The following is a 23196-nucleotide window of genomic DNA, read 5'->3' on the forward strand; positions in this document are numbered from 1 at the left end:
CCGTCTTCCCCCTCCCTGTCTCTAGTTCAGGGGTCAGGTGCCCTCTCCCTGCGATCCCGTGTGCAAGACAGTCGACTGGGCCCTGGCTGTCTGGCGCCAGCTCAACTCGTGCCTGGCCCGCTTGGGCACACCAGAAGCACTTCTTGGGCCAAAGTATTTCCTGTCTTGTCCTGTAATCCCGGGGCACGCCCAAGCGACAGTGAAGTAAGTGTCATTGATCCTTCTTTGCCTATTTAAAGTAGAGCCCTGGCTGATTGGCAGTGTTTGGGGGGTGAGAAAGCTGAAGGGGCCACCTTGTGCCACCTCTTGTCACCTCTTGTCATGGACACGGAAAGCCAGTGCCCTGTGCTCCTGTCAGAGGACGACCATGACTCGTGTGGTGGGTACTTCCTAAGGAAACTATTTTTGCTAAGACTAGATAGATCCCAATTTCCCTGTGTTTACACAACTTTCATCAGACTCATGTGCGACTTTCTGGGCAGTGTCTCCTGGGGAAGGCCCACATGAGACATTAGGTCAAGTATCCTGTAACCATCCCCCTATCCCACCCCCCAAAAAACCCACTTAAATTCTGTTGATGAGTTGAAAATCTTCCTCTTTTATTAATGAGACTTATGTACTTACTGTGTTTTAGAGCAGCTTATGAAAACAGACATATATACAGTGAGGTTAATGAAATAGAAAATTAGAAGGAAATTGAAAGGAGGAAAAAATTTGTCACCATCCAGCTTACTTAGTAAGGGTTCTGTGATTTGCTGTTAGATTTGATTCTGTACTTCCTGGCATCCTGGACAGAAATCTATTTTGGAAAGCAGGGTATGCAGATAATATGTCTTCTCTATTGTAAGACAAACTATCAGTTTAATAACAGCTAATTGAGGGAACACAAGAAGTGCTCTATTCACAAGTATACAGCAATTTCTTTTTAAAAAGCAGAAACACATTTATTCATATAATTACCCCTTTCTTATCAGTATCATGAGTAAATGTAAGCCTTTTTTTTTTTTTTTTTTTTTTTTTTTTAAACATCCAGAGCCTCAAGATTCTTAGGAACCGGTTTTGGCCTTACCTGTCTGCTGCATGGTCACTGTCAAGAGCTAGAGGCTCTGAGATTTTTACCTTATCTGTAAGCTGACAAGTTAGCCTGCCACATGCAGGATGTGGCCTCTGACCCAGCACTTCATCACGCAGAGCACAGCCACAGCCTAGGCTTCATATTTGTATTGGTTTCCCCACCTCCTCAGGTTCTGTGGGGGTGATGCATAGTGGCCCAGGTGGATGCTGGCTTTGCATCAAAGCTGTGGAACTGTGAGCTTGGGAATCACCCAGTTTTCTAACGGGGATGCTGGCAAATCTGCTCACCCTTTGCCCAGGAAGGAAATATAACTTTCATTATCGTCAGGAAACAAATCTGCCCTCTGCTCCAGAAGGAGACACTGTCTCTGTTTTTCCAAGTCAGAAAAAAAAAAACAGCCTTGAAAAGATAATCCAGAGCAACAGCTGACACAAGAGGTACAGAAATGCCATGGAGAGTTATCTCCCAACAGCCATATTAAGGAACTGCCTTTTTAAAAAAAGTTATATATTGTTTTAGCCAAAGCTTATATCATCTTTACCCCTTCAGCACCTTTAGGAGTACTTTTTTTTCCTGTGTACTTTTTTTTTCCTGAATTACGTGTCACTAGACATTAACAAAGCAGCTGACAGTAGATGCTTGATACTGAGTAAATAGTTTTAACCGTCTTGAAAGGCTTATGTCAGTATCTAATAACTTTGAAAACTTTCCTGTTCTGGGAGATGGAGTTTTGTCTACAGCCTTTAACTGTATTACCTGTTTGTTTGTGTTTTTTTTTTTTCCTGCGGTACACGGGCCTCTCACTGCTGTGGCCCCTCCCGTTGCGGAGCACAGGCTCCGGACGCGCAGGCTCAGCGGCCATGGCTCACGGGCCCAGCCGCTCCGCGGCACGTGGGATCTTCCCGGACCGGGGCACGAAGCCGTGTCCCCTGCATCGGCAGGCGGATTCTCAACCACTGCGCCACGAGGGAAGCCCGTATTAACTGTTTTTTAATGCTGGAACCAAGTGTAATCTTTTTTGAAGAAATTTTGATTGGCACTGAGTGCTCCACATTCGGGCTGAAGTCCCGCAGCAGCTACAGCTATTAATGCAGAGAATCCACCTGAGGCCGTGGCTGGTTGATCCCATCCTCTCTCTACAGGGCTAACCCACCACGTGTAGATGCTGAGCCCCTGCCTTGCAGGCGGATTTAATTTGCCAGGGATCATACAATGTATCCCAATTGCAGAAATACTAAAATACAGTATATGCGTCTTATTAAGGAAAATGGCAAATAAGTTTAAGCTATTTCGACACAGACTTTCAGGAAATCTTTTTCCAGACTTCTTTAGTCTATAAAGTTTTCCATGTATTTTTTCCCTTTCCATATATTTAATTTTATTTGTGCATTCATTTATTCAACACTCCAGCTCTCCAGGATCTTATAAAGAAAAAGGTGAGAGACATGTTAGCAGTTTCCTTTGAAATACATTGTATTTTTAAGGCAAATTCAAGCTGCTTTGGTGTTGGATAATTTCACACATTCCAAAATGACCTGGGAAAGGTAGCCTGTCCATAGAAACACTTAGGTTTTGTTTCACAGTCTTCCAACCTGTTCCCCGTAGAGTTGTGATTCCTGAGAGGCTTGGTCATAACTGTGAAACCCACTCCTCTCTCGGAAGGTGGATGTCCAAGCTGTGGAATGCTGTCATTGCACCCAGAGTTCAAGAAGCAATATTGTCAAGAGCCTCTGTGAAAAGACATCCCAGCCTTGGGCAAACAACTAAAAACCCTAGCCAGGGGCAGCAGGCTGTGGTTAGAGCTGCTCTCAGCATCTTGCTTAATAAAGCTGTTCTGCATGGCTGTCCCCTCCAGAGAGCAGGTATGTGGGTTCATGCTGCGAGGAGAGGAAATTCACACTCTTATGTAATGCTTGCTTGAATTTGTTTTTAGGGCGCTCTATTTTCTCTCTTTGTAATGAGAGAAATTATCTCCATGTGATGGATGTTGCACAACACAGCTTTAGAACTCTCTCTTTTTTCATTACTGGCTCATGTTTAAATACCAGACTTCAAAGTAAAGTTTGAAGTTTGGTTGACAAAACACCTGCTTGGGTATTACAAGCCTGTGATTTTGAAGAGGCTCTTTCTTTAAGTATTGGAAATGTTGGATTTTACTTGACTGTGAAACTTCATTATTGCTTCTGTCCTTTTGACACAACATGGTTTATGTTATTTCAGAGCTAGACCAGCATACAGCTGATTTCAAAGGAGGAAGTTTCCCTTTATCCATAGTCTCAAGTTACAACAGTTGCAGCAAGAAGAAAGAGAGTGGTGCCTGGAGAAAGGTGAGCACCAGTCCTCGCAAGAAGTCTGGCCGGTTCTCTTCACCCACCTGGAACAAGCCGGACCTGAGTGAGGAAGGTAAGGGGGGCAGGCATGTCACCCACACGTATGTCGGCACCCATGAGGTGGTTTCTGAATGCAAACGTGCTTTATTTTTATCACTCTGCATTCAACAAAGCAAAATTCTGAGTATTTCAGATGCATATTTTCATGGAATAAAACACGTGGTAGTTATACTCCAAAAATATTTGAGAGCCCCTACCTGAAAAAATAATCTTTCATACTAGAATTCTGAAATTAAATTTAATCTTTACCATGATAATGGTCATCCCCTTTTTATTGATTTTCCTGGGATGCACACAATTATATTTATGTAATACAAATTGACACATAAAAGGAAAGAAATACGCCAACATGCATTCCTAAGCCAACCTTAAATTTTTAGAAGTATGTGTTATAGACGTATTTGATTATAGGCATATTTGATACCAGTTTAAGGTCTTTACAAGTGAGTCAGCTTTACACATTTGTTTTCATACATGGAATGTACTGTGTACCAAGTTTTATTCTAAGCACTGGAAATAGAGCAGTGAAAACAGGAGATAAAAATACCTCCCCTCATAAAGTTTACATTCTAATTATTAGACCTCTTCCTTTTGGCTTTGATAATAGCATAATCAATTGTACAAATTTTAAATGTCCTACTTCAAGGCAACCATATTTGAAAAGATGTTCCAACCTCATATGCATTGTGGATTTCGGTTACGGGTAATTTAGGTCTTCAAGAGCCCCCTTGCACCCCGAAATGTTGTTTTTTGTAATTTTATGGCAACTTGACAGCAGTGGGGTTGCTAAATAAAAGAATATGATGCCTAAAATCTTATCTTTCTTAAAACAGAAAAAGTTGCTTTTGTTACTATATTTTTATATTGAAGCTTATATTGATTTTTAATAAAAATTTAATATGGTTTTAACCATATCAGTACATGCCAGAGTTTTGTAATTACCCCAAGTATGTGATAATAAATTGTGAGCACTTTTTTAAATGACTGAATGGACAGTCACTGAAAAAAAAATATATAAACTCTCATTGTAAAGATAAGTTTTATGTATTTATAATAGGATACATTCTGATCGCAAAGGCTTGCCCTTACTTCCTAAAGTTAGAGTGTTTGATTCAGGGAATAAAGTCATGAGACTCTAGCCCCTCAGTAGAGCAAAGAGTCTCCCTCAGATGACTTTCTGTAACAAGGATTATACCTTTTACCTGTTTATCCCTTGAGAGTATCCAAAAGAGCTCTACGATGAGGATTATCATCTCCATTTAGAGAGAGCAAAACTGAGGCTCAGAATCCCTTGGTTATGTGCTCCAAATCACTTCGACAAACAGGGGGTTCTGCAATCCATGTTTTCGTTCCTTGCGAGTCCAATGCTGTTTTCTTCAGTCTGTGCCACTCATAATAATCCATGGCACTCAAAGAAGGAGACCCATGCAGGCTCTTTACTGTATCATTTCCAAGTTCATTAGAATTCCTGTAGGGTTCAGGACCAGCTGCCTTCCTGAACAATGAGCATTGTCAATATATATCAGTACTTTAGAGTTGAGAAACAAAATCCATAATGTGAATATGAACTTAAAACAATATTATGGAAATAAGTCTAACTTGGCAGACTGTATCAGGCAAAATTGAGTTATAACTTATTTTAAATTCATTTATATTTTTAAATATTCTTTGAAACCTGAAAACTTAGATGAATAAAATTGTGTGCAACCGTAGTTTACACTGACTTCAAATGCAGAGATTTATAAAATGCATTGGCCAGTGTTTAGGTGCATGAACCACTGACTGGTTAAGGACCAAAGGTAGACATGCCTCTAGTTTTTAATTTTTTTTATAATAGTAACTTTTTCTAATAATTACATTTGATATAAAAATTATTACAACAATGTTTGGGTTGATTTTTGATTTTTTGACATTATTGGTTTAAAAAAAAAAAACAAAAATAGAACCCTTTTGCATTCCTTGCAGACCACTATGGAAACTCATAAAATTTAATAAAGACACAGGCTTTTTCTTTCCTGACCTAAACCAAGGCTGAGGGGTTGGTCACAGGCTTCTGGAGAGCAGGTCCCAAGGCTGTGCACTTACATGGTAATTAGGGGAAACCTACTAGTCATTGCTTTCTGACAATAATGACGAAAGTATGGATGAGGAAACATACAGAGATTCTTTGATGATCTGCTTTTAATCAGGATATATCAAATTCAACTTACTTTTCAAAATCATTCTTTAGAGATGTATCTGTGCTAGCACCATTCGTACAATTTTAGAATTCACTCAGAAGCAACTGTTAATGAACTTTTAAAATTTAGAGTGTGTATTATAGAAACAGACATTTTGAGTCTAAAATTGTTTAGTGTTTCTCAAAGCCTGACCAGCACACACAAACCTATGCGTTTGCATGTATCTATAAATGATACAAATTTATGTATTCAGCCTGTGCAATCTGATATTTCCTATTGTTTGTTTTTTTAAATGGGTTGAAATATGCAGTTTGAAGAACATTGGTATGATATGCAGTATTTGTTTTAATGCTGTGACTTTTTGTATACTGTTCCTATTTTGTTTTCTGTAAAACGCAAAGCAATTAAAAGTAAAATTTCTACACGACTAAGGCCACCCGCACTGTAATATATCATGGGGCCCAGACATCAAAAACTGCTCCAGATCTACATAGTCAATAACTAGTCAGTAACGTTGGAAGGCAAACAAAGGGAAATTACCATCATCAAAAGGCATGTATGAACCCCTTTTTAGGTACTTTGAGAACAAAGGCCTAAGGAGATGGGGGACTTGACTGCTTAGAATAGGGTCCATTGATGAAAGCAGAGTTGAGGATTCCTGAATTGAGCCTCAGGTGGTGTGAGTTGTACTGTCTTTAGTCATATCAATACATGAGGTTGTTGGTCATTCCCTGACCTTCCACAGGGCTTCAAGAGATGGTTTTAATCCAAAAACAATATGAAAATACAGCAGAGTCCATAGCCTGTTTCTTTTAAATACAGAGTTCAAGATGCACAGGGACATTCTGTTGAAATGATTACATTTTTTTTCTTTAAACAGGTATCAAAAATAAGACTATATTACAGCTGAATTGTAACAGGAATGCTTCTCTGTCAAAACAAAAGTAAGTTTCCCTTGTAGATTTAACAAACAATACACATTCTCATTATTAGTCTGTGCAACTATTACACTGTTAATTTTTTAAAAAGAGGTAATTCAAATGCTAGCATTTTTTTTTAACATCTTTATTGGAGTATAACTGTTCTACAATGGTGTGTTAGTTTCTCCTTTACAACAAAGTGAATCAGTTATACATATACACATGTTCCCATATCTCTTCCCTCTTGCGTCACCCTCCCTTCCTATCCCACCCCTCTAGGTGGTCACAAAGCACCGAGCTGATCTCCATGTGCTATGCGGCTGCTTCCCGCTAGCTATCTATTTTACGTTTGGTAGTGTATATATGTCCATGCCACTCTCTCACTTTGTCCCAGCTTACCCTTCCCCTTATTCCTGTCCTACCACTAATCTCTTCATGACATTTTTTTTTCTTAGATTCCATATATATGTGTTAGCATACGGTATTTGTTTTTCTCCTTCTGACTTACTTCACTCTGTATGACAGACTCCAGGTCTATCCACCTCATTACAAATAACTCAGTTTCATTTCTTTTTATGGCTGAGTAATATTCCATTGTATATATGTGCCACATCTTCTTTATCCATTCATCTGTTGATGGACACTTAGGTTGCTTCCATGTCCTGGCTATTGTAAATAGAGCTGCAATGAACATTGTGGTACATGACTCTTTTTGAATTATGGTTTTCTCAGGGTATATGCCCAGTAGTGGGATTGCGGGGTCATATGGTAGTTCTATTTTTAGTTTTTTAAGGAACCTCCGTAGTGGCTATATCAATTTACATTCCCACCAGCAGTGCAAGAGTGTTCCCTTTTCTCTACACCCTCTCCAGCATTTAGGGTTTTTGATGATGGCCATTCTGACTGGTGTGAGATATCATCTCATTGTAGTTTTGATCTGCATTTCTTTAATGATGTTGAGCATTCTTTCAGGTGTCTGTTGGCGATCTGTATATCTTCTTTGGAGAAATGTCTGTTTAGTTCTTCTGCCCATTTTTAGATTGGGTTGTTTGGTTTTTTTTGTTATTGAGCTGCATGAGCTGCTTATAAATTTTGGATATTAATCCTTTGGCAGTTGCTTCCTTTGCAACTATTTTCTCCCATTCTGAGGGTTGTCTTTTGGTCTTGTTTATGGTATCCTTTGCTGTGCAAAAGCTTTTAAGTTTCATTAGGTCCCATTTGTTTATTTTCTTTTTTATTCCCATTTCTCTAGGAGGTGGGTCAAAAAGGATCTTGCTGTGATTTATGTCATGGAGTGTTGTGCCTATGTTTTCCTCTAAGAGTTTGATAGTTTCTGGCCTTACATTTAGGCCTTTAACCCATTTTGAGTTTATCAAATGCTAGTATTAAACTAAAATCTAATGAATGAATTTCTTAAAAAGAAAAGTTTATTAACAGAAAGCCTATTTTGCTTTTAGTTTGTTAAAAGGTTAGAAATACCATTGGCTTCATTTTGTACCAAATTTGATAGTCATTATTAATGCATTTGACAAAGATATGGTAAAATCCTGCATTTGTGAACTTTTAAACAGACTTTTAGATGACTGTTTTTTTTTTTTTTAATGATAGATTTACAGAAACCTAGCATGACCTATTTTTTTCTTATGTTGCTCCTAGGGAATTGTTGATTATACCTCCAAACTTGTAAACTGAAATAAGGAATTATTTATCATAGAATAAAAATGCTTGGTAGTTTGTAAATAGGTCCCCAGTATAGCCCAGTAAATTGTGTGCTCAGTCACTTGGCAGGTAACATTTAGGACCCTGGTTCACAGAATTACAGAAGGGGGTCATTGAATCTGCATCACATCCTTGTTGCTGCCAGGTCCATGGTTAGATCTGTTGTATTCAACAGCCTATATAATTGTAATAACTCTATGTTGTAAGTATAAGGAATTTGTTTGTTAGAGAGAAGGGAACCCAGGAACTGAGTGAGGTGTTGAGGACCAAAAGAAAACCTGACCTGTGGTCATATTGCTAATATGTGGTAAATTCATATTTACTCCATTGTCACACTGCCCCCTGCACCCAGTGTCTTAGCTTTATCTTTGGAGACAGAGAAGAAGAGGGAAGAGTAAGACTGGAATGTTTTAAGTGAAAGTAGATTTCTTTCTTTCTTTGGGTAATAAAATTTTACCCTGTTGAGAATTTTAAGTGGGAGTTTTCAAAATCCAGTGGGGGGGGGGTGGGTTGTTGCATAAGTGACATTGATGGATGCCTTTAAAGGATGTTAAAAACTTTTTAGGTCTCTAGAGAATGACCTATCATTGACATTGAATTTGGATCAAAGACTCTCTCTGGGTTCGGATGATGAAGCGGACCTTGTCAAGGAACTTCAGCGCATGTGCTCCAGCAAATCTGAATCTGATATAAGCAAGGTAAGCAGGACGCTTGGGGGAGGACGTTGAATGGTTCCACCCAGCAGCCGAGAGACTTCTTAGAGCCACATCGCAACTCTCACTCCCTGACAGAAATTCCTTATCAAATAGCATGTTAATGCTCCAAATCAGAACATCCCTTACCTTGCTTAGAAAAGCCCTTTCTTCCAAAATACCCCTTCTACAATAAGGGAGCTCTATTTAGCACAGCTTCTCTGAAAAACCTGAAGTGAAAATTGCATATGTTAATTGCGTTACCATCCTTTTCGTATTCCTAACTTTGGCCCATAAGTCACCTATCAGTAAGAGAGCATTATAGCAGCCTTGTGTTCTGGATAGAACGGTAACTTTCCTTACAAATAAAAAAAAAAATAAGTGGCCTGTGTAATTTATGTTTAGTCAGAGTCTCTTCAAGCTGTGAAATTTGAGATCCAAATATAGAAATCAGTGACCCAAAATCTCGAAGCATTAACAGCATCAAGTTCAACCTGTTTTGGCACCCTGATATCTGCAGCAAATTTGGCCAAACTTCCTTGATAAATGCCTTTTACTTGAAAGGGAGCATAAGAAGGTAGTTACAACTTGTGCAGCTTCCACCCAAAGACTCACCTACTGTTGACAGTCATAATCTCTGGACAAAGTAGAACTGACTAGCTTATTTAATGTTGCTGGGAATGCGTAGAAATACTTAACCTCTGGAAAAATAAGGTAACAATGAAAATCTTGCAAATTTTATATCCTTTCATTTTGTGCGAAGTGATTTTTTTTTTTTTTAAATAGAGCTCATCTGGTTGTCTTCTTCTGACTTTAAAAGATGTTTTCCTTAGAGATTATTCTCATGCATTTGCTGTTAGTTTCACATGAAGGTGGGTTTTCCACAGTGACTTGATAAACTGTATATTTTCCAGATTGCTGATTCCGGGGATGATTTAGGGAGGTTTGATCGTTCAGGAAACAACCCTGCATTTGCAGTAACTGTTAATAATCCAAGAATGCCAGTGTCACAAAAGGTAAGTGCCCCCTTTCCTTCCTAAATGGGACAAAGGAGGATTGTTGTGGAATTTGACTTCACAAATCTTGCAATGTGCATCACAAAGTTACTTTTAAACCATAGTTGGGAAATAAATAGGATAAAGGCAAAAGTGTTCACTAGGTAATCAAGGTTAGAAAACTTGTTTGGATAATAGCTTGAAAAAATCAATTTGATGCCTAAAACTTTGATACCAAAACTAGAACTAATGTAACTTTCTGTCTTCTTTGCTGTATTTTAAAATGGGATATCGAATTTCATTTGAGCACTATTTTGGAAAATTGGAGTTAATTTTAGCAAAGTGCTGAGTGATAACAAAGATCTACGCACCTAAAACTTTGATACCAAAATTTTGGGTGTCAATTTTGGGTGTCTTTCTTTTGCATTTGTTATACCAAAACTAGAACTAATGTAACTTTCTGTCTTCTTTGCTGTATTTTAAAATGGGATATCGAATTTCATTTGAGCACTATTTTGGAAAATTGGAGTTAATTTTAGCAAAGTGCTGAGTGATAACAAAGATCTACGCACAAAAAAAATCTCATTCTGGTTTAACTTGCCGTATCATGCATGTTTCAGTGAAAGACTTTCTTTTAGAAACAAATCAGAATGTCAAATAGAAGAGCCAGGATTCCAATAGAGTTCCTTAACCTCTTGAAATAACTTACACGATTGATTAATAAATGCCAAGAGTTGAGATGGCCCAGCATTGTCCTCCTGGGTGAACAGAAACAATAACACTACTTCTTATCCAGTAGTGATTTTATGAGGATGCATATTTTGTTAAGAGCCATTTAATAACATGTGGTTTGCTCACCAAGCCATGTCGATTGTGGTTCACATCCTGTTCTCATCCCCTTGGCAGCTGACACAAACCTGTTGGGGGGGGAGTGCAGAAAGCAGAATTACAAAGTCAGCGTGGTGAGACTGTTACATTATTAACCCTCCTCTAATCACCGGACAGCCCTGGGCTCCCCTGCCCCTGCTCTCTCACGGCTTTGTTAGGTTTCGGTCCTGATTAGTTACACACGAAGCTGTGTGTGTTGGGGGGAATATTAACAAGTCTGAGTTCTGGCATAAAAAATATATAACATGATGATCTGTGAAGAAGAGCATGACCTGTCTGGCTTACTCTGTATAGTATTTGCTTTTTTTCCCCAATTGGGAACAGTTTAGAAGCACAGCATAGTTTGGAGAGCAGGTAAGGGAGGATGACTAAGTAAGGGAGGATGACTAAGGAGGTGACCTGGGGTCCCTGCGGAGAATTCTGGCTGGAAAATATTTGTTCATGTTCAGGAAGCTGTGGTTCAGAACACCTTTTTGGGCCTCCAGGGCCCCTTGCGCAGCAATCAGTGGGAAGGGGGTGCAATGAGCCACTCTTTGTCCACAGGGCCCAGTCACTTTCCTATATAAAAAGGTTGACTGGCAGCTGTTGTATAATGAAGACAGTTTTGTACCTCTGTCACAGGACCATATTGGGTTGCTACAATAAGGTACTTTCCAGAAAAATAGTACTGAAAGTAGGTTAAGCTTTAAGAGGGACCTTTTTAAAAAATGGATCATTTTATACTCTCTGGGCTCTTCAGAAAGAACCATAGAGTTTATTAGGAGGACAGCTGCCCCCTATTGCTTTGCCCACTGAACGCCTTGTGAAGACTGTTCGCCGTGGCTAGATGTTCTTCTCAGAACCTGCCAGCAGAGGGTGAAGTATACTCATTTGGCCTTTGCCAGCCTCCTGAGAGCTTCACGGGCTCGTACCTCTTCTACCGTGATAAACTCAGCGAGCGTTTCTGGGTTAGATGCCCAGTCTCTTCTATTATCAGGAAGTAATGCCCTTTAGAAGTAAGAGCTATCTGTGTTAGTTGAAATCACTTTCTCCTATGCGGCCAGAGAGGGGCCTATTAATAATCAGGTAGCATGTCAGCCAGCCTTCTTAAACAAAAAACCCCTATTTACATAAATACAGATTTAAATCATCAGGAGAGTAGATACTAATGAATGTTTTCTTCTCATTAAGATGCAAATTAAACCCCCTAAAGTTCTCATTTGGGTGGCATAATGAAATCTACTTGAGGATTTTTTTTTCCCAATCCTTGAATCCCTGGTACCTGGACCACATGCCCTAGAGGTTCTGATGTAATTGGTCCAAGGTACAACCTGGCCGTTGGGATTTTTAAAAGCTCCTTGGTGATTCTCATGTGCAGCCAGGGCTTAGACCCATTCTCCAGCACATCTCTGATCTCCCATCCTCCTTATTTTCCACCCCATTTCTCTCCAAATATGTCCTTAAACTTCACATAACTTATTTTTACATGTAATTTACTATTTCAGCACCACGCTGTACACCTCCCCTTGTCTATCTTCACCTGTCACAGTCCATACTCGAGTTCAATTCTGCCATGTGGCAAACGAAGTGAGGCCTACCCAAGTGAACTCTAGATCAGGAAAAACAGCATGAGTAAAAAGGTCTTCTCCATCACTCTCACCTATCCAACTCTGGTTCCTTGGGGGCAAAATGAGAGACCTAGACCAGGTCCAGAAGAGTTCTGAAACACTAGGAAAACAAGAGCATGCAGTTTCCAAACATGGAAGATCTTGAGCTCCTTAGTCATAGAGAATTGCTACACAGGAACTTTAATTCACTACAACAGAAGCTCCATCAGAGCAAGGATGGTGCTCTTGTACGTTCTCTACTGTAAGCCAAGCACCTAGAACAGTGTCTGTCTTGTAAACATTCAAAATATGTGTTGAGTAATAGTTCGATTAGATCTAAAGGCAGAAAAATTAAGTGACGTGCTCAAGGTGAAAGAGTTGAACTGTAGAACTGCTTAAAAATGGTTGGCGTAGTCCAGTTTGATTTCCTCAGGCCTAGGACTTCATACAACTCCAGCTGGTGAGGAGACCCCACATTCTGGCACTTGATTCACTGACTCCTGTGTCTAGCACTTTTGTGATACAACAAGGACCTAACGAAAATCAGCCAGTGGGTCTATAAGACATTAAGTATTCAGCGTCTCCCCTCCATTGTCTTTTGTCTGTTTTTTCATGAGAACTTGAGAGAAACTCCTACATGCTTGTTCAGGGATGGAGAGGAGGAAGTTAGAACTGATCACAGAAGTTGGGAACAATGTCAAATTGACAAGCTATTTTGTTTGCCTTTCTTACAGGAGGTCAGTCCTCTCAGCAGCCATCAAGCGACCGAATGCAGCAACAGTAAATCAAAGACTGAGTTGGGTGTTTCAAGAGTTAAATCTTTTCTTCCTGTTCCTAGAAGTAAAGTCACCCAGTGTTCCCAGAACACCAAAAGAAGCAGCAGCAGCAGTAATACAAGGCAAATAGAAATAAACAATTCAAAAGAAGAGATTTGAAACTTACTTACACAAAAATGAACAAGTAGAAAAACCTAACAAATAGGCCTGCCGACAATATTCTCATTCTTCTGTATATTTCACACAGAAACCAAGGCCAACAAGATGTAAATACCTTTAAATGAATCAAATGTTTTCACTGCAATCTAAAGTATGAGTGCGGGACCACTATTCAGTTTTTTGTAAAATGTATTTATAATCAACATTTTGGGTTTTTTTTTTTTTTTCAATTCTGTAGGATTGAACTGCAATACCAAGAAGTTATACTATACCCACTTTTCAAGTAGTTTTATAATAGAAAAGTCGTAATAGTTTTACTCAAGATGTTCAGGGGTATTAAAACAACTGTCTGTGTACTGTATATCTATATATATGTACATATGTATATTTAAGAAAGCCTGAATCATTGCATACTACGTGTGCAACATTGGCTTAGATAACAGGTACCATTTTAAAGAGATCATAATTTTATGTTCACTTGATGAGAAATGACTAGAATGGGGCAATAACAAATCAACAGTTACTTTTCTTAAAAGCCATATTAAGTATTTTTAAGTATTTTGCCTGTTAAAATTCTAGTTTCCAGTTTTAAATCTTTTAATGGTTGCATCATATATATTTATGCTTATGAGTTTGCATTATGACTCCTGTAAAATATATAATGCAATAAAAAGTGTTATCTTTCTTAACAAAAGTTTTATACCTAAGTGGATATAAAAAATGTAAATGCTTACAATAAATGAGACTTCAGTTCTAGTGGCACAATGGATAATATTTTCTAGACGGTTTGTTTCACTAATGAAATGACTTATAACTCAAAAAGTTAATATGCCTTGACACCAAATAAAATATTGAATTAGTGAAATAATTTTGCTGTAGTTTCTTCTATCTATTGCTCTTAGTAGTTTATCCATGCAAAAGATATTTATATTCAATTTAAGGACATTTATAAAACTGGTCCTCCATGTTGGTATTTCAGTAGCTATTCAGAGAAAGACTCACGCTTGTTAGAAAGCATTAGTTGGTTTAAACTAAAACAAACATTTCAGTGGAGCTCTAGGAATTAGGTGCTCATTGAAAAAAATGTTTTCATCCATACAAAAAAAAGTATAATTATATACCAAGAGTCATTTGCTTGTCTTGAGAGTACCGAAAGTCCTTTCTTGGCCAGTATGGTTATTTACATTAAAGTATACACATGTGCATTGAAACTATATTACACTTTGCAAGTATCTTTAAAAAATGTGTAGTGAAGATTAGGCCACATGGGGTGAAGTAGAGGAAGGATCAGGGAAGAGATCAATTCCAGTACCTGTCAGCCTTCATCTGTGCAATCCTTGGGTGTACAGCGGGGACCTCATGGACAGGGAGATGGAACTAGAGCAAGGGACAGAGGGTAGATAGGAGAGAGAGGCTGGAGGAAATAGGCTTGAACACAATAACGCCTTTGAGCTGGACTCATATTCTTGGTATCCTGGTGGTATTTGATACTCAAGTGTTTTCACAAAAAGACATTAATCTTGGGAACAAAACTCAATGCTCTTGATATCATAGACCAACATACCTAGATTGAGGTGGCTCTAATGTGTTTCCTCCTGCTTACACACACCTTAGATTGTGTCGTATTTGATTTTTTAGTGATAAGGCATTGTCTTTATATTAGCAGCTTTTCTGAAGGTAAGGATCTCATTAGTGTATTCAAGGACCAGAGAAGAGAAAAACAAAATTTGGAATATATTATTAGGATGACCTCTAGTAACTGATCCATACAGTTTTGATTCATTAGTAAAATTCAACACATATACTTTTTATAATTGGATAGCAGACTGGAAGATGTCTAAAGAAGGCATTTAGATCAGGAGCTTTCAAAATACAGATAGAGACCTAGTAATTGGTCATTTTATCAATTTAGTGTGTCACAACTACCTTTTTTTGAAAACAATAGGCTGGAATAGAAAGTGTCAGAGTACGTCATGGTATCACAGTCAATAAATGAACTATTTGTTTCTATTATGTAGGTACACGGATGTAGGCACTGGATTGTGATGTAAAGCATAACTCTTTCTGTGGGTCATGGCCAAAAGTCTTTGAAAGTCACTACTGTATAATGGAACCTAGTGGTGAGGGTCGGGGTGCTTTGGGGGTAAAAAGTTCTTTGGTGATAAACAGTCTTGGGACTGAATTAAGCACTAACATTTACTAGCTGTGTGACCTAAGACAAGTTACCTGATCTCTTTGACCCAGGTTTCACAATAGTTAAATAGGACATGACAACCCTACAAGTTATCCATGAGCATTAAAATGAGGTAATATAGTGTTCCTAGTTACCTCCCTCATACATAAAAAGTAATAAATTATGTCCCAGAACTCTGTGGCAATCCAACATCTTTTCAAGTTGTAATCAATTCACAAGCAACTACTAAGAGATGTATTATGAGCATCAGATTTTACTACAGTTGTATGAAACACCTAACAGATAGAAATAGCTAGTTGGAAATTAATATAAAACACTAGCAAATTTTATTTTCCTTTTATGTTAGTCTATTTAGGAGAACCTCATCATCAAGCTAACACATTTTTCAGTTGCTTATGTAAAAGAAAAACTAGTAGATGTGTCATAAAATCTGATAATGAAAAAATCCAATTTTGATAGACAAGGCTGAATTTCCATAATATTTTTTTCTGTGCAGTAAATACTTAATGCAAATTAAGTTCAGCTGACCTAGCCAACATCTGATTTAGGCACCTGTTCTTAACTACTATGAGCCATTACACAAAACTTGCTCTATGAAGTTATGTGGTACTTTCTGAATTCTATCTAACCCCACTTGTAACATTTTTCTCAGAGAACATCCCTCAGATGTCAAAGGAGTAAGTTAGTGAATAGATAATCCCGTTAGTTTAGTTTGGTTTTTACTGTGAATAAATAGTTGAGTTGTAGACCAACGTGCCATTGTTAATTTGAAAGAGAGGACTATGGAAATATATGGAGAGAGGATATGAGTCACACACCATATCTATTCTGTCTTTAATAGTGAAGATAACACTTGACTATCAAGAGTCATGAGCTGCAGGCTCTGGCCACAAGGCTAAGACAACATGTAATATCTCTGGGCATCAATGTCTTCATTGGAAGAAAAAATAGAGGATTTTTTCTTGTTCCCAGAAAGAAAAGTAAAATAGGAAAATCAGAAATCCTGATAGTTGTTCCTACACATTCTGATACCTTAATAAGGGAGGACATCAGCTAAACATATAAAAAAAAAATTTACTTGGATTATATTTTGAGGAAATCAAGAATATGTCAGAAAGAGAAATTAACAAATCAATCCTATTTACAATTTCATCAAAAAGAATAAAATACCTAGGAATAGATTTAACCAAGGAAGTAAAAGACCTGTACACTGAAAAGTAAGGCATTGATGAGAGAAATTAAAGAAGGCACAAATAAATGGAGAGAGATTCTGTGCTTACAAATTAGAAAAATTAATACTGTTAAAATGTCCCTAGTACCCAAAGCAACCTACAGATTCAGTGACATCCCTATCAAAATTCCAATGGCTTTTTTCACAGACATAGAACACACAATCCTAAAATTTGTATGGCAGCACAAAAGACCCCGAATAGACAAAGCAGTCTTGAGAGAGAACAGAGCTGGAAGTGTCATGCTTCCTGATTTCAAACTATATTAGCTATAACAAACCAAAATAGTATAGTGCTGGCATAGAAACAGACACAGATCGATGGAATAGAATAGAGCACCCAGAAATAAACCCATGCATATATGAACAATTTCTGATAAAGATGCCAAGAATATACAATGAAGAAAGGACAGTCTCTTAATAAATGCTGTTGGGACCACTGGACAGCTACATGCAAAAGAACGAAACTAAACCCACTATCTTACACCATACACAAAAATTAACTCAAAATGGATTAAAGACTTGAATGTAAGACCTACAAACAAAACTCCTAGAAGAAAACATAGGGGGGTAAGCTCCTTGACATTGGTCTTGATGATGATTTTCTTGATCCAACACCAAAAGTAAAGGCAAGAAAAGCAAAAATCAACAAGGGGGACAACATAAAAACCAAAAAGCTTCTGCACTGGAAAGGAAACCAACACAAGGAAAACCTAACCTATAAAATAGAAGAAAATATTTGCAAATCATATATATATGATAAGGGAATACCCAAAACATATTTTTAAAAAACATACAACTTAACAGCAAAAAACCAATCCAATTAAAAACAGCCAGAAGATCTAAATAGACATTTTTCCAAAGAAGACATACAGATGGGCCAACAGGTCCATGAGATTCAACATCACGAATCATAAGGAAAATGCAAATCAAAACCACAGTGAGATATCACCTTATGCCTGTTAGAATAGCTATCATCAAAAAGACAAGAGATAAGTGTTGGCAAGGATATGGAGAAAAGAGAACCCTTAGGCACTGTTGGTAGGAATGTAAATTGGTGCAGCCACTATGGAAAACAGTATGGAGGCTCCTCAAAAATTAAAAATACTCTCGCAGACTTCAGGAGAGGTCACAAGCCACCTCTGCTCCCACTGCATGCTCCAGGGGTGTGCATGAGCCACCACCACTATTGAGAACCCCAGAACCTGGCACCAGCCTCTGCATCTGCTTACCCCCTATCAACTTGAACAGACCAATCACTAGAAATCAAATAGAATATGTAATCCAAAAACTCCCTACAAACAAAAGTCCAGGAGCAGATGGCTTCACAGGCAAATTCTATCAAACATTCAAAGAAGAACTTATGCCAATCCTTCTCAAACTCTCACAAGAGATTGAAGAGGAAAGAACACTCCCAGAGACATTCTATGAAGCCACCATCACCCTGATACCAAAACTAGACAACGACACTACTAAAAAGGAAGATCACAGGCCAATATCTTTGATGAATACAGATGCAAAAATTCTCAACAAAATATTAGCAAACTGAATCCAACAACACATAAAATAGATCATACATGGGCTTCCCTGGTGGCGCAGTGGTTGAGAGTCTCTGCCTGCAGATGCAGGGGACACGGGGTTGTGGCCCGGTCTGGGAAGATCCCACATGCCGCAGAGCAGCTGGGCCCGTGAGCCATGGCCGCTGAGCCTGGGCGTCCGGAGACAGTGCTCCGCAAAGGGAGAGGCCACAATGGTGAGAGGCCCGCGTACCGCAAAAAAAAAAAAAAAATCATACACCACGACCAAGTGGGATTCATCCCAAGTTCACAAGGATGGTAATACATACACAAATCCATCAATGTGATACACCATATCAACAAAAGAAAAGACAAAAACCACATGATCTTGACTTCCCAGGTGGCACAGTGGTTAAGACTCTGTGCTCTCAATGCAGGGGGCCCGGGTTTGATCCCTGGTCAGGGAACTAGATCCCACATTCATGCCACAACTAAGAGTTCACATGCCACAACTAAGGAGCCAGCTAGCTGCAATGAAGGAACCCACGTGCCTCAACTAAGACCCAGCACAACAGCACACATGATCAGCTCAACAGATGCAGAAAATGCATTTGACAAAATTCAACATCTATTCATGATAAAAAACTCTTATCAAAATGGGTATAGAGGGAACATATCTCAACATAATAAAAGCTACCAATGACAAACCCACAGCCAATATAATACTCCAAGGTGAAAAGCTGAAAGCCTTCCTACTAAAATCTGGAACAAGACAAGGATGCCCACTCTCACCTCTTCTATTCAACATAGTATTGGAAGTCCTAGCCACAACAATCAGACCAGAAAAAAAGAAAAGGTATCCAAGTTGGGAGGGAAGAAGTAAAATTGTCATTATATGCAGATGATATGATACTATATATAAAAAACCCTAAAGACTTCACAAAAAAAACTACTAGAACAGATCAATGAATTCAACAAGATAGCAGGATACAAGATTAACATACAAAAGCATTTATTTACACTAACAATGAAATATCAGAATGGGAATGTAAAAGAATAATACCTTTTAAAATTGCACCCCCCCCCCAAAATGAAATACTTAGGAATAAACCTGACCAAGGAGGTGAAAGACTTAAAAACTAAGAACTATAAAACTTTAATAAAGGAAACTGAAGATGATTCAAAGAAATGGAAAACTATCCCATGCTCTTGGATTGGAAGAATTAATATTGTTGAAATGTCCATACTACCCAAAGCAATCTACAGATTTAATGTTATCCCTGTCAAATTAACCATGACATTTTTCAATGAAATAGAACAAATAATCCTAAAATTTATATGGAACCATAAAAGACTCAGAATTGCCAAAGCAATCCTGAAGAAAAAGAACAAAGCAGGAGGCATAACCCTCTTAGACTTCGGACAATACCACAAAGCTACAGTAACCAAAACAGCATGGTACTGGCACAAAAACAGACATATGGACCAATAGAACAGAATAGATAGCCCAGAAATAAACCCACACACCTATGGACAATTAATCTTCAACAATGGGGGCAAGAATATACAATGGGAAAAAGAAAGTCTCTTCAGCAAGTGGTGTTGGGCAAGTTGGACAGCCACATATAAATCAATGATGTTAGAACACACCCTCACACCATACATAAAAATAACTTCAAAATGGCTTAAAGACTTAAACATAAGACATGACGCCATAAAATCCCTACAAGAGAGCATAGGCAAAACATTCTCTGATGTAAATCATACCAGTGTTTTCTTAGGCCAGTCTCCCAAGACAATAGAAATAAAAACAAAAATAAACAAATGAGACCTAATCAAAACTTACAAGCTTTTGCACAGTAAAGGAACCCATAAACAAAATGAAAAGACAACCTACAGGATGGGAGAAAATATTTGCAAATGACGTGACCGACAAGGGATTAATTTCCAAAATATACAAACAGCTCATACAACAACAACAAAGAAACAAAGAACCCAGTTGAAAAATGGGCAGAAGACCTAAACAGACATTTCTCCAAAGAAGACACACAAAAGGCCAATAGGCCCATGAAAAGATGCTCAAAATTGCTAATTATTAGAGAAATGCAGATCAAAACTACACTGAGGTACCACCTTACACTGGTCAGAAAGGCCATCAATAAAAACTCTACAAATAACAAATGCTGGAAAGGGTGTGGAGAAAAGGGAACCCTCCTACACTGTTGGTGGGAATTTAAGTTGGTACAGCCACTATAGAAAACAGTTTGGAAGTTCCTCAGAAAACTAAAAATAGAATTACCATATGATCCAGCAATCCCACTCCTGGGCATATATCCAGACAAAACTCTAATTCAAAAAGATACATGCACCCCCATGTTCATAGCAGCACTATTCACAATAGCCAAGACATGGAAACAACCTAAGTGTCCATCAATAGATGAAGGGATAAAGAAGATGTGATACATATATACACAATGGAATATTACTCAGCCATAAAAAAGACAGAAATAATGCCATTTGCAGCAACATGGATGGACCTAGAGATTATCATACTAAGTGAAGTAAGTCAGAAACAGAAAGACAAATACCATATGATATCACTTATATGTGGAATTTAAAATATGACACAAATGAACTATCTATGAAACAGAAACAGACTCACAGACAGAGAGAACAGACTTGTAGTTGCCAAGAGGGAGGAGGTTGGGGGAGGGATGGAGTGCGAGGTTGGGGTTAGCAGATGTAAGCTATTATATATAGAATGATAAACCACAAGGTCCTACTGTATAGTGCAGAGAACTTATTCAATATCCTATGATAAACCATAATGGGAAAGAATATAAAAAAGAATGTAGAGGAGCTTCAAAATGCCAGAAGAGTAAGATGTGAGGATCACCTTCCTCCCCACAAATACATCAGAAATACATCTACATGTGGAACAACCCCTACAGAACACCTACTAAACACTGGCAGAAGACCTCAGACCTCCCAAAAGGCAAGAAACTCCCCACGTACCTGGGTAGGGCCAAAGAAAAAAGAAAAAACAGAGACATAAGAATAGGGACAGGACCTGCACCAGTGGGAGGGAGCTGTGAAGGAGGAAAGGTTTCTACACACTAGGAAGCCCCTTCACTGGCAGAGACTGCAGGTGGTGGAGGGGGGAAGCTTCAGAGTCACAGAGGAGAGCACAGCTACAGGGGTGCGGAGGGAAAAGCGGAGAGATTCCCGCACAGAGGATCGGTGCCGACCAGCACTCACCAAGCTGAGAGGCTTGTCTGCTCACCCACCAGGACGGGTGTGGGCTGGGAGCTGAGGCTCGGGCTTCAGAGGTCAGATCCCAGGGAGAGGACTGGGGTTGGCTGCATGAACACAACCTGAAGGGGGCTAGTGCACCATGGCTAGCTGGGAGGGAGTCCAGGAAAAAGTCTGGAGCTGCCGAAGAGGCAAGAGACTTTGTCTTCCCCCTTTGTTTTCCGGTGCTCAAGAAGATGGGATTAAGAGCACTGCTTTAAGGAGCTCTGGAGATGGGCGCGAGCCACGGCGATAGGCATGGACCCCAGAGACAGGCATGAGACGCTAAAGCTGCTGCTGCAGCCACCAAGAAGCCCGTGTGCAAGCACAGGTCACTCTCCACACCTCCCCTCCCGGGAGCCTATGCAGCCCGCCGCTGCCGGGGTCCTGTGATCCAGGGACAAATTCCCTGGGAGAACGCACAGTGCGCCTCAGGCTGGTGCAACGTCAGGCCGGTTTCTGCACCACAGGCTTGCCCCACTCCGTACCCCTCCCTACCTCCCGCCTGAGTGAGCCAGAGCCCCCGAAGCAGCTGCTCCTTTAACCCCGTCCTGTCTGAGCAAAGAACAGACGCCCTCAGGCGACCTACAAACAGAGGCGGGTCCAAATCCAAAACTGAATCCCAGGAGCTGTGCGAACAAAGAAGAGGAAGGGAAATCTCTCCCAGTAGCCTCAGTAGCAGCGGATTAAATCTCCACAATCAACTTGATGTACCCTGCATCTGTGGAATACCTGAATAGACAACGAATCATCCCAAATTGAGGAGGTGGACTTTGGGAGCAACGATATATATTTTTTTCCCTTTTTCCCTTTTTCTGAGACTGTATGTGTATGCTTTTGTGTGTGATTTTGTCTGTATAGCTTTGCTTTTATTATTTGTCCTACAGTTCTGTCTGTCCGTTTTTGTTGTTCTTGTTGTTTTTAGTATAGTTTTCAGCACTTGTTATCATTGGTGGATTTGTTTTTTGGTTTGGTTGCTCTCTTCTTTCTTTTTTTTATTATTAAAAAAAATTTTTTTTAATAATTATTTTTTATTTTATTTTACTTTATTTTATTGTATTATCTTCTCCTTTCTTTTCTCCCTTTTATTCTCAGCCGTGTGGATGACAGGCTCTTGGTGCTCCAGCCAGGTGTCAGGGCTGTGCCTCTGAGGTGGGAGAGCCAAGCTCAGCACATTGGTCCACCAGATACCTACCAGAGGCATGTAATATCAAATGGCGAAAATCTCCCAGAGATCTCTCTCAACGCCAAGATCCAGCTCCACTCAATGACCATCAAGCACCAGTGCTGGACACCCTATGCCAAACAACTAGCAAGATAGGAACACAACCCCATCCATTAACAGAGATGTTGCCTAAAATCATAATAAGGCCACAGACACACCAAAACACACCACCAGATGTGGACCGGCCCACCAGAAAGACAAGATCCAGCCTCATCCACCAGAACACGGGCACCAGTCCCCTCCACCAGGAAGCCTACACAACCCACTGAACCAACGTTAGCCACTGGGGACAGACACCAAAAACAATGGGAACTACGAACCTGCAGCCTGCAAAAAGGAGACCCCAAACACAGTAAGTTAA

General features: G+C 39.3%; 1 protein-coding gene across 3 annotated transcripts in view; it reads left to right on the forward strand.

Moving 5' to 3' along the window:
* Positions 1 to 14242, forward strand: part of CTTNBP2 (cortactin binding protein 2) — a 171805-nt gene extending 157563 nt beyond the window's left edge. For 2 of the 3 annotated variants that reach the window (XM_024128762.3, XM_028489835.2), the window contains 7 exons: positions 26 to 204; positions 2738 to 2937; positions 3296 to 3478; positions 6526 to 6589; positions 8850 to 8982; positions 9891 to 9992; positions 13180 to 14209. In XM_024128762.3, the coding sequence (XP_023984530.1) occupies positions 26 to 204; positions 2738 to 2937; positions 3296 to 3478; positions 6526 to 6589; positions 8850 to 8982; positions 9891 to 9992; positions 13180 to 13380 (1062 nt within the window). In that variant the 3' untranslated portion in view covers positions 13381 to 14209. Of the gene's footprint in view, positions 1 to 25; positions 205 to 2737; positions 2938 to 3295; positions 3479 to 6525; positions 6590 to 8849; positions 8983 to 9890; positions 9993 to 13179 lie in introns of all 3 variants that reach the window. The other variant, XM_024128757.1, reaches the window with a different exon arrangement.
* The last annotated feature ends 8954 nt before the right edge of the window (positions 14243 to 23196 follow it).

This window comes from Physeter macrocephalus, chromosome 5 (assembly GCF_002837175.3).
Source record: "Physeter macrocephalus isolate SW-GA chromosome 5, ASM283717v5, whole genome shotgun sequence".
Taxonomy (NCBI): Eukaryota; Metazoa; Chordata; class Mammalia; order Artiodactyla; family Physeteridae; genus Physeter; species Physeter macrocephalus.